Source organism: Telopea speciosissima, chromosome 1, assembly GCF_018873765.1.
Source record: "Telopea speciosissima isolate NSW1024214 ecotype Mountain lineage chromosome 1, Tspe_v1, whole genome shotgun sequence".
NCBI classification, from domain to species: domain Eukaryota; kingdom Viridiplantae; phylum Streptophyta; class Magnoliopsida; order Proteales; family Proteaceae; genus Telopea; species Telopea speciosissima.
Genome location: NC_057916.1, coordinates 29496473 through 29511698, shown reverse-complemented (window position 1 = coordinate 29511698; position 15226 = coordinate 29496473). Strand labels below are relative to the sequence as shown.

The following is a 15226-nucleotide window of genomic DNA, read 5'->3' as shown; positions in this document are numbered from 1 at the left end:
CTGTTTAATTGATTGCTTTGCTTTCCAAAAGACATTGTTTATTGTGTCATTATCATCAGCTATATCAGATAGGGTTTAGTTTTTCTTCATCACAGGTGAAGAGAGAATCTCTGCATCCTTGGTGATTTGCCCTTATGATTCGACTCTGAGAAGCGTGAATGTCATTATTAACTCCGCCCCTATTGTTCAAGGTCTGAAATACCCTTTTTCCAATCCAAATCAGAGGGTCAAATGCCATGGACGAAGAGATTCTCTCCAGAACGCATGCATGCATTGATTTCTCATTTGAAACTTAGGGGTGGGGGGTTTTTGTTATAAATTGATGAATTCATACTAATTCAGGAGATAAATAGCAGGACACAAGTTAATGAAAATTATCATCTTAGAATGCATTCCAAGGATGTATACCAAACGCAACCCAACTGTTTCACCATTGGATCCTTTTATTTTTTCACATGCAAACAGGATCCAATGGAGGACAGAAGAAAGACAGCTGGGGGGGTAAAAACAGCAATATAACCCCTGGGCCAAAGCAAATTGTACGGACACTTGAGATGAAACTTTTTAAATTGGTTTTTTTGAGGTTTTGGATTATTTATATAAGGTTGAGCCAAGATCCGTATTGGTTCCTTGTGTGAAAAAAAAAATTTGACAGCAAATCCAATGGGGGGAAGTGAAAGGGCATCTCCCCAAAGGGTGTTGTAGTGAGTGTGGATTAAGTCTATTTTGTACATTTAGTGATAGTCTTCATATGCTTTACTCTGTCCACGTGATTTGGCCCCACAATTGATATTGCTTGGGGCATGGAGGATCTTGGACTCTTAAACCACATGGGGATTGTCTACTAGGGAGCCCATTTTGAGAGAGACAGAGAGACAGAGAGAGATTAATGTTGCTTTGCTTGACAAAATCAACAAGGCTCTTTAGGTTGATTTGTTGTGGTTGATTCAGATGCCTTTCAATGTCTGAAATTAGGAGAGCAAGATATTTTTTTCATCTTTCCTAGTCTAGAAAGCAAGCATATGGCATGGAAGTATGAACTGATCTTGGCGTAATGGTTAAGTTGTGCTATTGCAATCTGGTGGTTGCGGATTCCCCCGATGATGTAATTCAGAAGAAAGATTCAAAATAAATTAGAAAAATAAAAAAAAGTAAAAGATACAAAGGTCAAAGAAAACCACTCAACTCTAGGGTTTCTTTGGGACTTACTCACTAAAGTGTGAGCTTCACTCATCATTAGAGGATTTTAAATTCAATGAAGATTCTTATAAGAAAAATATGATGTGATATATAGTTGGAGAATGCAATAGAATTTAGTGATTCTTATAATATTTAATCTAATTATACTAAATAACTCATATTGTTAAATGTCGTAGATAAATTTGTTAGGATAAAGTTTTCCTTCACCTAGTAAACATTCAGCCACCATCATAAGGTTCACAAATCAGTATAGGGTTTTAATATGTTCCCCAAAACACCTTCCCAATACCCCCTGCGTACATTTGAACCCGCCTCCGTGGGTGAAGGAAAACTCGGTCTAATTTATTAAGCTTTCAAGGGAGAAATGTAATCAATATAATAGTTATTATCAAAATGGGCAAACCATGCTCCTCAATAGGATAGTTTGAGTAAGGTCCAACCTTACATTATGGAGTGCTCATCTTAAATCCTCTAAGGACCCATCCTATAGTCTTAGACCTAAGGGATTCCTTTGTACCAAAAAAAAAAAAAAAAAAGACATTGACAATCTCTATACATAATTACATTTTATGTCTTCAATATAATGAAATAAAGTGTCTATGTTTGGGTTCTCAAAAAATGGGAAGATAAACTACGTACAACAACCAAATAATATAGTTTAATGACTATCTTATGAACAACTATCATTGCCATGATTATGAAATATATCTTTCTTCTGATCTCTTTGTAGAATTGTTGTCATTGTATAAAGGGAAAATTTTACGGACACCCTCTATAAGTATATCATATATCACGTTATGCACAGTTAACACCCAAAGTTGAAATCTCCATTTTAACCCCCAATAGTTATTTAAATAAATAAATATTTTTTAGAGTATCCGTGATATACGATATATTTATAGGGGGTGTCCGTGAAATTTTCCCTTATTTCTTTGATGATCAAATAAAGTATGCCAAATTTATGGATTCTAGTATGTGCATAACATAAGTTCTCACAACATAGCATGATTTCCTATATTCATGAGCATGATACGAACAGTAAACCTTCTCACTAAGTTAGCTGGTCATCCCATAGCTACACATATTTTTATAGAGCATGCGCATAGGAAGTGTCAGTGTGTAGACTGCATCTGGAGATCCAAAAGGAAGGGTGTCCAGTCTTCCCAGTAGATGATTTTGAGAGATAGATTACAGGGACTATTTTTTTGTACATAGACATTTTGTGATGTACATGAGATGGATAGATGTTTTGATGTAAATTCATAGATACTTGTTGTTAGGACTCATTTGATAGAAGTTGATGGGCAATTATTTTGGACATTTTTGTTGATACAATTTAATGAATAACAGATTTTAGAATGCAAAGGATAGGTAGATGTTGCTCTCAATGAATAGTTATAGGTGATGAGTTAATGTTATTATAATATAGCTAATGTTCGCAGGATTTACAGATGTTAATGAGAATGTTTCTTATAAATCCGCTATAGTATTTTTGATGTTTCTGTTATTATTTGAAATAGAGTTATAGTTTCCGCATCTACAGATAACAGGAAAAAGCAAAGAAAAAGAAAAAAAAAATTACACTATCATTTAACGATGGCCCGCGAGGGCCTACACCCATATCTTACCCAGATTTTGGGGCGCTACATTGAGTGGTTTGTTGTAATTCTCTTTCCCCCCCCCCCCCCTTCTCTCCCTATTGGGTAGCTTCGTTGTAATATTTATCTATTCATCTAAAAAAGTTAGAAGTTGAGTAAAATTGATTATTGCAACAACAACAAACTAAGCCTTATCCCAACTTAATAGGGTCTGCTACATGGATCAAAATAATAAAAAATAAAAAATAAAAAAAAAGAGAGAAAGAATGGAAGAGGAAAGAAGACAGTCCAGTAAATCAGGAGAATCTCAACTAAATGGGGTCTGCAACATGAATTCTTGTCCTCCAATAGACTCTATTCGAGGTCATACTAGGTACAAACCTTAGATTATACTTGTCCTTCCTCACAACTTCTCCACTAAAATTGATTATTGCATTTTAGTATAATTTTTTAAACCAATACAATTCCCGTTTGCTTTTAGGACAAATCTTATAAAATATTATCCCATTGAATTCAACGAAGTCCTAAGGGTCATTCATTATAAGTGGTTAAGAAAAGCTACCTTGCAATAGTGCAATACCTTCGCTTGCCTCTCTAAGTAATTGTAATAACAATAGGGTGGTTTATATAACTCATTTTTCTATGACTCTATGGAGCATGCCAATCCTAATTTATATATAATTAGGATTTCGTAACACCGGCCAAGGGGAGGGGGGACCCAATTAGTTAGAGTGATTAGTATAGAAGAAACCTATTTCAAAATCTATCACCATGCATTATTCTAAAACAAAGTTGATGTACTACAGTTTGATTTGGTATGATTTCTATTTCAATTTCATGGGATAATTTCTATTTCAGAAATTGTTTGATATGATTTTTGCACCTCGTTTCAAATTTTCTCTGTCATTTGATTTTACTCTTGCTCTTTAATGAGCACATGGTTAATTTGATGGGCAAAATAGTAATTTCATATTAAAAATAAAACACCATCTTTCGTCTTTTCCTAATGGTCTCACCACCACCATGCTACCACAACCACCACTGCCACCACTTCCATGCCACAACCGGCCACCACTGCCACTACCTCGCTACCACCCCCCCCCCTTCCTAGCCTAGCCCTGCCCCGTCCCTGTCACCACCACCACCCTTCCCAAAGAAATATATAGAATCTATTTTTAAGAAATTGAACTATCAAAAAATTTTTTTTTTTTTTTTTTAATTCTTTTAGCTCCTTTTTTGCCTTCCTTGGGTAGTAGAAGTGATATAAACTTTCTGTTATGTGATAAGCAATGCAGAATAATGGGAGTAAATTACCTTCGATAAAGAAAATGAAATTACTTGATTAAAGTTAATTATACAAATCAAATTAAAGTGAATCCTCCCTTAACTTTTTGAAAGCTTCCATTAAAAAAGGAACTTAATTTGTAACTCCAATGCAAATGAGAGGAATAAACAACGTCTCAAAGTGCCAAAAGAGGCCAAAGCATAGGGAGCTGCAACTGGATGGTGTGGTTTTGTTATTAGTTTCTTGGTGGCAGTCGAAGAGATTTTTTAATAAGAAGATGAATATGGATGATCCGTTTCAATCTTGTTTGGTCGTTTATTTATTTATTTATTTTGATGGGTAATCCAAAACTTGCATTAAAAAAGAACAAAAATTACAGGCTTGAAGCTTAGAAAAGCTTAGAAAAACCAAGTACAATTAGGAGTACAAAAAAAATAGCGAGTATAAAAATGAAATCTTGTTTAACGGAATATAATACTAATCAGAATCTGAAGAAGAAGAGATGGCCAAGAGAGAAAGGAAGGCCGACTAGAGAGCAATAGTCAATACTAGTAGTCCTCTCCTCCCACCAATGTCTTTATTCATCAGATCGCATAACTCTAAACTCCTATTTGTAATAGGAACCTGAGAAGAGGTCTAAATACAACTCTTGTAATAGGAATCTGAGATGAAGTATAAATACGATTTTAAGACTAAAATATAAACTAAACTAAGGATTCACAACTACACCATGATAGGGACACTCCCCCTATCATGAATAGTCTTTAACAAATCTTATATCAAGTTTTCAATGAGAACCAATATGGCTATTAAAGCTAGACAAAGGAACCACCCTACTAAGCTTTGAACATCTAATCTCGACTGTTGAAGAAAACTGGCTCCAAATAAGGTTAAAAGATCTGGCATATCGCTTGAATCTTCTATTGTTCCTTTCAACCCAGATGTGATAAGTGGTCGTAGAAATGCATTCCTACCCACGTGACAGTAATGCACCACCCCTAGAAGGTTCTCTTGACCCAATGAAGCTCCGCAGACGATCACCTTATCCTTCTAGAGAAAAGGTAGTTTAATGATAATATGTCATCCGAGATTCTTTTAGGAAAAAAACATTCATAATACATCTATCCATCAAGAATGGTTGAGTAGAGAAAGATTTTGTATATAATCTCTACAAGTGATATGCATGCCTAGAATGATAGAGGGAGATCATACTATACCGTTTCAGTTGACTTCAGAGTCATTGAACAAATGAGAATATACGTTGACTTGAATGTGAACTTCCCATGGTTTCTAGAAGCTTGTAATTTTGAATCCATGTGTACCACACGTTCTTATGAGTAAAGCTTTGCTTACCAAAAAAAGAAAGTGAACTTCCCATTAACCGCTAGAGTCCAGAAACAAAAATCATCAAGGTCATAGTTCAGTCGTTGTATACCAATAAGTGATTCCCAATCTCTAGGAGAGAGGAGTGACAACAAGAATACACAAACCATCCATCTTATGTAAAAATATCTGACACAAAAGCATTTCTTTGAATATTAGAGTTATGACGAATATTTGCACCAAATGTATTGATCGAGTTACTCGAGGATGCCAAGGATTGAGCAAAAAACCAAAAAAAATAAAATGTGATAGCACCATTCTCTAATTTCCATTTAACATGCTTATCAACCAAGTTTCTATATTTGAGTATTATTGTTTTCTAGACATAAGAGTAATTAGATGGTTTCTTAACGGTTAAAAAAGACATTCTTAAATATGTAAAATACCCTAGTTAATCAACAAGTTATTATCCTTAGAAGCAATTCTCCATATCAACTTCACAATGGACTAATGTCTTATTTATGTCTTTCACTCTTCTTAAGTTTAGACCTTCTTACTCAAAAGGTAAACAATTTTTTTCCCAACTAATGAAATGGAATAATTGGTAGTTTATTTTTCTCATGAATAGGTGTTGTTTGTTTCTCATAGGGTAATAGCCCCTATGTCCTTGGTAGGATATTGAAGGTGATTTTTATTGAGATGATATCTCTCCCTTGGCTTATTAGTGATGTATGCTTGCGCAGCTCAATAACTTGCTTGTTTTTTGTAGTTATATTTCGCTTTACCTTCCACCCCAAAAGATAGATAGATGGTAGACAATTTGGATACGTTGCCGTCTGTCAAATTTCAGACTCAAATCCAATCATATACTTCCTCATGTGTTGGTATGCATTCTCACTTACTACAATTGTGGACTCTCACATAATCTTAGATTTTTAAAGCTTTATTTTATCATTTGAACTTTGTTGGGAGTTGAAACTTAACATGTGAGTAAGGAACTATGGGATCTATTTATCCACAAAATTTAAGTTCCATCTACAAAGTGATAGATTTTTGAGCCACACTAGATATACTTTGTGCTCATAGAGCAGAGGACCATAATTATTCTCACTCTTTTTTTATACTTTTAGCATAACTAAAATGTTAATTGAGAATTTTCTAACTGTTGTTCTCTTAATTAATAAATATTTTTCAAATATAAGTTGTAAGCTTTCAGAAATTGGAAGACAAGATGAGGCCGTGGCTGTGTGCATGCCACGTATTTGTTTCCATACACGTGCATGGCACGTGGTAGAGGTTAATTACTAATTCATTAATGATTAAATTTATAATTAAATATAATTATAAGAATTCCTCTATATTGGAGAAGAACAAGCAACCAATTTGAAAATCTTTCTCGATCATTTGAGTGCTTCTATGGTACTATAGTACTCTCTATTACTAAAGGCCTTCTTGATCTACCAAATCGAGCAAAACTCACGTTCTCTATTTCGAAATTGCTGTGGGAAATTCCATAATTTAGATCCTCTACTATCGAGCTGCCCGACAGTATCATGTTGCCTAGACATGGTGTTGCGTGCAATGTTCGTCTTACCTTTACTCGAATGTCTTGTCTGAGTAGGGATAAAGTGGTCATTGCATGCAACACCATATCTAAACAGCACAATCCTACTGGGCAGCTCAGCAATAGAGAATTTGGATCTGAAAATTCCATCAATAACAAGACTTTCTTATTTACTTATTGCCTCACAGTTGAAAGGATGAATAAGGCACTATATCAGTACTATACTTTACTTTTCTCAAGGAAAAGAAAAGGAAAGATTTAAAAGAAAGTAATGCGGGCAGATTTATTTCCTTCTGCCCGCTGCCCGGATCTTGATTTGGGAAGATCAACATAGTAAGTTAATTACTCTCTTGAAAATTTAATTAGAGACAAGCCCTTCATTTCCTTTTGAGAATGGTAATTAAAGAGCATTAGTATGACTCAGTTATGGGACCAAAAATAATGTGAATTGTTAGATGCTTGATTAACATTATCTGTGTAAAATTTGTTATAAAGTATGATGTCATTGGTAGTAAGCTAACATGATCCGACATAACAAATTGGTAATCCATGTTGATGTAAGCAAATTCACTTTTAGGCAATACATTTTCTTAAAGCTTGGTGGTATATTATTACTTATGGAGTTTTTTAGCAAGTTACAGGTGTTATTGGTGAAGCCTGATCTCAGTTCAGAAAGTGTTGTGGTGATTTTTTGGTGGGTCGTTTCGTCTTCGAAATATACTGGAAGCTCGTCGAAATCTTCGATTTGATATGTATTTCACCTTATATTGGTTCAGGTTCGAATCAGACCGGATGGATCTCTAGGGGCTATTTTGTACTTTCTGGATTAGGGTTTTCTTATGTATTGTTGTTATCTTTTTGAGAGATGAATGATTGAGGGTTTGTATTTGCTTCACAAAAATAGTGGTTTCGTTCTATCGTTCGACTGTGGATGTAACCTTTCTTCTTGGAAGTGAACCACGTAAATCTTGTCTTGTGTGTGTGTGACTTCTCTTCTTTTTTTTGTTTTCTTCTGCAAAATCGTCATTCTGCTGCGTTGTTTTTCAAACAACATGATCATTCTTATTTGCTAATACACTATTGATAGTGATGATTTTATTTTACATGTACTAGTTTTTAGGCGTGCAGATCTAGTTTGGTAGCCAACATATGCAATCATCTTTCACAAACAAATGTGACTTATTTTTGGTCTTAGTAATCAATATTGTTGTTTGAAACGGAAATCATATGCAGTTTTTTTTTTATTTTTTTACTTGGAATTTGTAAAGTTTAAAGATAGAGTTAGAAAAGATCAAATCTTTGATGATTCCATCATACATTATTGAGTTACAAAAAATCAGATATAGGACAAATTAATTAATAGGCCAACTTACTTGAAAAAGAAAAATTCCCCAAGATAAGATAAGTACTTTTATTTTTTATTTTTTATAATGACTATCAATATATTGCAAAAACCCAAAAAAAGGTGGTGGGACGGGGAATATAGGGGAGATCAGCTACTCAAGGACAGAACTCAAGAGAGGCCAAACCACCCCCCCAAAGAGAAGAACCTACCAGCGCCTATACAAACTAGGCGACAAAGGAACTCCACCACACTTGGGAGATCAAACAAGGAAAATCAAGGGGCCAAGTCCATTGAATATGGAGACCCCAAGAGGCTAGCTTATATTAATATATATATATAACTTATACATGTAGTTAATAATAGGAAAAATCTTGTTGTAATCAAGGTTGGTTACAACAAAATTGTAACTAGGGTTACAAGTTTGGTCCTATCGACTTGGCTCGCGTTGAGCCCGAACACAGCTTGGGCTAAAGATTTCTAGCCCTTAGGGCAGTTTAGGGTCAAAAATTCCTGACCGTAAGTCAAGGTTGAGACCTCGGGCTCAGCCCGACACTGATTTTGGTCTTGATTTTGGCCCTGATTTTGACCCTGATCTTGGTCTTGATCTTAACCTTGATTTTGACCTTAAGTTTGATCCTAAGTTTGGTCTTGATTTTGTATATACAAAACAACAAAAATGCTTCTTGATACCTTACAGTCCTAGTATTGATCAAATTTTGTTAAGGACATTAAATAAAGCAAAAAGATTGTTTTTCTTGGCTTTCTCAAGTAAGGACTTTACATGATCAACTTTAGTTATTAGAACTAGTTGCTCTTCAGGTTTAGGGAGTAAAATAATGTATAGCTAGTGTGTACAATTTTTGTACCTTATTTGTTTATTGTTTTAATATTCTAGTATGTGCTCTATGGTTCACTGAAGCATCATTTCTGGGTTGTACTCCGTGAAGAAAATTCTTTATTTATATAAAAAAATAGAAGTTATGATACATGTGATCAAGGAATATAATTATTTAAAATGGAGCCTAACCATTATACCAAGGAAAAAAAAACATAATAAAATAACCAGATTAATGTGAATCCGCCCCTTTATTGTGTTGCTATATAAACATTCAGCTATTTTGATTTGCTTATTGCAGCAGGAGCCGAGTGAGGGGCTTGAACTGTGAGTTTGACTAATGGAGGAGGTCAATACAGGTTTATTACATGTAACATTTCACATGTTGGTAAGTTAAACCATTTTTGTGCCAAGGTCAGGATCAAGGTCAGGGCCAATAGGCTAAGCCTGGCCCAATCAGGGCCAATTAGGGCGGGCTTGGGCTGCGCTTGGCCCGTCAAGTTCAAAGTTTTTAAGCCTTGAGTTAGGGTCAGGGCGAGCCTGGGCCCAGCTAAAGGGACTCAGGGTTGGGCTAGGGTTTTAAAAAACCCGGCCCAACCCGACCCTGTTGCAGCCCTAAGTGTAACCTTACTTTTTTTGCCTATTTTTATTTCCATAAGTATCTTATTCGTGAGTGTGAAAAATAATTTTCAAAATAAGTTGAAAATGACATATCATTATGTCATTTTTCAAAAGTCATTATTTTCTATGTAAAATGACAAGATTACCCTTATATTAAATAATTTTTAAGAATAAAAAAGAGATAAAAAATTGAGGTTACAACTTTTTAATTAGTTCACCTACTTATTGTTACCAACAAGATGGCACCCTAAGGAGATGTCACCTTAAATTTAACAAAAACAAAAAAGTGAAGTCTTTGTTAAAGATAGAGAGGATAGAAGATGTCAGCTACATGTTTAAGTGGAAAAGAAACATTATTGGCTTAAAGCTTGAAACTACCTTGCCTACTCTCTTTTCAAGCAATAATACATCCTTCTTCCCACCAATTTCCAATGAGATGGGGGGTGGGGGGGGGGGGGGAGGGGAGAGGGGATTGTTCAGTTGTGTTTGGAGCAAACATTCAAAGTCAATGAGTAGGGTGTTGGATATGCATGGAACTAATAAGACAGTAGTGGAGCAGTTATTATAATCATCTGTGGCTTTAGAATAAAATATACAATAATTTATCTTCTATGATTTAAATATATATATTAAGAAAATCTTTTATTTAAAGAGTAAAGTATAATATACACAGCTTTTGCTGCTGAATCAGAAATCTTATATTCCACTTGAAGAGAAAAATATATAATAATGTACTATATATTGGTATGAGAGCATCCAATAAGCAAATGGGTCACTTCATTTATCTAAAAGACTTAACATTTATAACATATGCTGTGATGATTGGGATCATTCAAACAGTTTTAGCTTTTGGATTGTGGCATTGAAGAGCAGGAGCCAAGAAGCTAGATTTATGCCTTTCTTAATTACATCAGAAAATTTGATTAAGTGAGAATTGTTGTTGGTCAAGCTTGATTTCAGTCTAATCCAAACAATACTGTTCACTTTTCCTCAATATTGACGGTCCAAATTTTTCGGCAGGCATTTATACTGAGGGCAGTTTTGTACTTGTAAGGATTTGGTTTCTTTATATTGTAATGTGTTCAACCAAAAAAAAATGATCTTGCAAGAAGGATGGTATGTTAGGATTTTGAAAATTTTCATCACAATAGTGGAAGTTCTGGTTGATTGCTCGGCCGTATCTCATCTTGGGTGAACTATATAAATTGATGTGTTCTATGTGTGTAATTTTCTTTCATTTTTCTTTTGCTATAGTTGTTGTTCTGTTGCGTTATTAATTCTTAACAAAAATGACATGTGAGTTATATTGTGATATTATAAATTAGAAAAGGACAAGGGGTTTGAGGGGCCGGTCATCTATCACACCAAGCCAACGTGTGTACAAAAGGAGAAATCATACGGCTCCAATATAGGAGGACCCACATATTAGAGGGTAGAGAAAATGTAAGAAGACATGATACCACAGATTGGTCATTTCTTTGTGTATTTTCTTGGAGTTCTCTGTCCTCTAATTCTCGTTCTACATTCTTTCCCCAATTTTTTGATAGTAATATATAATCTGCTGCATTTTAGCAAAATATATATATATATATATCCAAAGAGATAATTAGAAGAAGAAGAAGAAAGGAAAAACAAGAAAATAAACGGGCAAAAATAGTCGGGATCCTCTCCTCACGAGGGTACATGGCCTTCTCCTTAGATCTCACACCGTCCATGAGGTATGAGATCAATCTTTAGAGTGTAGGACCCATACCCTATGAACGGTGTGAGTACCCACAAGAGGTGAGTAGGCCTCTTTATTTTTTTTCTTTTTTTTGGCGGGGCAGGGGGGAGAGGCAATTCGACTCCTCTACTTCCGCTTGCCCCTACTATCGCGTGTGCCCCACACACAAGTAAGGTGGAATGTACCACCTTACCCCTGTCCGAGTGTCTTATTCAAACGGAGGTAAGGCGATACTTTCTATCGTGCTTATGTGTGGGGGCATACGACACTACCAAGCAAGTGAAAGTAGAGGAACCGGATCCGGGGGAGAGGGGAGAAGGTTTGGAGGAATGAGTGAAAAAGAAAAAGTACATAGCTATGGATCACTAAAAAAGTTAAGTTATTATTATCATTCATTAAAGAAGGGTTGAAGAAACAAAATGATGTTATTCCCTCCTATTTTTTTACCACCTCTCCATACTTACTTTTTACTGTCCCCATCATCTCAAACCTCCTGTCACCTCTTTCCAATCGCACAAAAAGCCCTAACCAGTCCAGAAACGGGTTCCCACCACTTACCACTATTACCACCACAAAGCAAAACACTCTCTCTCTCTCATATTCTGTATTCTCACCACATACTCATCCTCAGAAAATAGAAGCTGTGTTCCTTCCCCTTTTCTGGTAAGATTATCCATCTCTCTACCCATCTCAGAAAACATATCAAAAGTCCACCAGTATATCACCCTCTTTCAATCTTTCTAGTATTTTGCTCAAACAAATCAAAACCCAAAGAAGAATAAGAAAAGATAGGAATCTTTTCCTTCTTCTTCTGTTAATCTCATCATCCCACACATATCACAATTCCCCTCCTCTCTTCCTCCCATACCCAAAGTGTTTCCCATGTAAAGCTACAACCACTAATCCAAATTTTTTCTCTCAAGGGTTACAGTCTTTATCAACAGTTCCATCTTCAAAAGAACACTCATCCCTAGCTGACACCTGCAAGGAGTATATATAACAACTCTGATCTCTACAACTACTTCTTTTTTCTGGTTTGTCTTCCTCTTTCTTCATCTCTCTCTCTCTCTCTCTCTCTCAGATCTTTCTTAAAAAGAAAAACCTAAAAAGTAAAAAACAAATAGAGTTCATATGATTAACACAAACATATAAATTTCTTGTGCAGGTGTTGGTTCCATGGAAGCAGTTCCAGCAACAGCAGAGAGTTCCAACTCAGAGAACACTAATAGCTCAGCAGCAGCAGCAATCTCATCCTCTTCCTCTACAACAACTCCAGTCTCTCCAAGCCGATATGAAAACCAGAAACGTCGAGACTGGAACACTTTCGGACAATACCTAAGAAACCATAGACCTCCACTCTCACTCTCAAGGTGTAGTGGTGCTCATGTCCTTGAATTCTTAAGGTACCTTGATCAATTCGGTAAGACTAAAGTCCATACTCAAATCTGCCCTTTCTTTGGACATCCAAATCCACCTGCTCCATGCCCTTGTCCTCTCCGACAAGCTTGGGGAAGTCTTGATGCACTCATCGGTCGTCTTCGAGCTGCTTTTGAAGAACATGGTGGGAAACCTGAAGCTAACCCATTTGGTGCTCGTGCTGTTAGGCTTTACTTAAGAGAGGTTCGTGAGTTACAAGCTAAAGCAAGAGGGATTAGTTATGAGAAGAAGAAGAGAAAGCGTCCACCTCAACAACAACAACAACAACCACCCCCTCCTCAATTGACACTTCCATCACCAAATTCTTAATGGTTTTAAGAATTTCTGGAATCTTTAGATCTACCAAGCTGGGGTTGTTACTTTGGTGGCAATATGGGTACTACCTTCCATTATCTTCTTTTTTTTTTTTTTTTATATTTCAAATAGGTAAATTTGTGGGTAGTTCAACTTGAACTCCTTTGTCTTTCCTATTTACTTGCACTGAAGCTTATGTTTGGATTTGTGAGTACCCTTTTGATGCAAACAACCACCCTAGTAGTAGTAGTAGTAGTAGAACTATACTTAATCAAATTTGTGAGTACCCTTCAAATTGCTTCTGTTTTAGTTTCTTCTTGCTCTTCTTCTTCAAATACTACTTAATTGGGTTACTGATGAAGTGGATGATGAAGACTTGAAACCTTCAAAGATAATGAACCTTTGAAAGACTAATGTCAACAGGTATATATGGTGATGTCATGACCTAATTTTAGTTGTTTTTTTTGCAACTAAAAGTCTTAAACTCAAGCTGTTTGTTAGTGGGTTGCCATTAAATTTTCATTGGAAGGAGAAAAAATTGCAAATGGCAGACAGTGTAGCTTCCTCCTCACCCTATATTTTTTTGGTAATGAATGATCCGGGACACCTGCATTTATTGCTTTTTAACCTCAAATTTTTTTTTCCCCTGATCTCATCTCTCATTGATCCTTTGAGAAAAAAAAAAAAAAAAAATGCTACTCTTGTAGCAATAGTAATAGAATAATTCACTTTTCCTTTGATTCACAAATACTCTCCTAAGTTTTAATATTTTTTTTCTTTGCCTGCAACCCGTGTAGCAGCAAAATTTCGTCCGATCCCTTAAGAAACAGTTGAAGAAGTGAAATAATAATATTTAGATCAACCCCATGAAAACAGTTAAATTAGGTTTTGATAGAAATGGCCTTTGTATCTTCCCTTATCTCTGAGGGTTTATGGTTACCTGGCCCTTAGCCTTCTTATGCACTTGAACAGGTTTTGGAACCAACTGCATTCCATTTCTAGAAGATCACACCCTAGAAGTGGGGGATCATGGACCCTCTCTTCATCAAAGAGTTTCACTGTTGTCTCAGCTTGGCATCTGATCAGATCCAAAGGTAATATTGTCCCTGGGGAAATGGTATGATTTATATATCATATTTCAAGGCATAGCTTCATTAATTACATGTTGTGCCTTGACTTGTATTCTTCTTATTCCAGAGTTTCTCCGTTATAGATATATTAGGATCCCAAGCTGCTGCCTTTGTTGGAATGTTACCGAAGAGGCGAAGACATTGATCACCTATTTTTTGGGTGCTCATTCTTCAAGAGAATATGCCCGGGGGTTGCTTTCAAAATGTTAGCCTTCTCATAAACCCTACCTATCCTTGAAGGTGAATGGAGATTGTGCTTCAGTGTATCACATTTGGTGGGAAAGGAACATGTATAGGTTGGCCACTTCTTCTTGTTACTTCAACTAGATTTAGGCTGTGTTTGGTATGCATTATAGATGGCTTTCACATTCTCGGATGATAAAATAGTTGTTTTTATCGTTTGAAAATACGAAATCGACCTAAAATGCATTCTAAGAATACATACCAAACACAGCTAGACTTCTAATAATTTTGAAATCATGACTAGGGTCAATGCTATTCAGGCCTCTGACTCAAATTGGGAAAACAATTGGCACATTGTATCTTCTTGGGGTCTTCAGACTCTGCTTGTTTAGGTAGACTTGTTTTCTTTGTTGTGGAAGTAGGTCTCTCCTCTCATTGTTCCTTCATGGTCCTTTTATATAGTTCTCCTGCCTCTTTTAATAAATTTCCATTCATCCCAAAAAAAAAAAGAAGTTTTTTTTTTTTTAGGGGGCTTGAAAGAAAGGAAATGCAGTTGGATCCTTTAGGGGGAAAAAGACAAATATCCCAACGCTAGCTAGCTGAGAAGAGAAATAATTTTAATTCAATAAAATAAGTACTTGGAAAGAGGAGCAATTGGTTTATTGAGATTTGAGTTATCAATTTAACA

The 15226-nt window shown here is 35.7% G+C and overlaps 1 protein-coding gene across 1 annotated transcript; it reads left to right on the top strand.

Moving 5' to 3' along the window:
• The first annotated feature begins 12667 nt into the window (after positions 1-12667).
• Positions 12668-13240, top strand: LOC122643100 (protein LIGHT-DEPENDENT SHORT HYPOCOTYLS 4-like). Its single transcript, XM_043836772.1, has one exon. The coding sequence runs from the start codon at positions 12671-12673 to the stop codon at positions 13238-13240; it is 570 nt and encodes a 189-aa protein (XP_043692707.1). The 5' UTR covers positions 12668-12670.
• The last annotated feature ends 1986 nt before the right edge of the window (positions 13241-15226 follow it).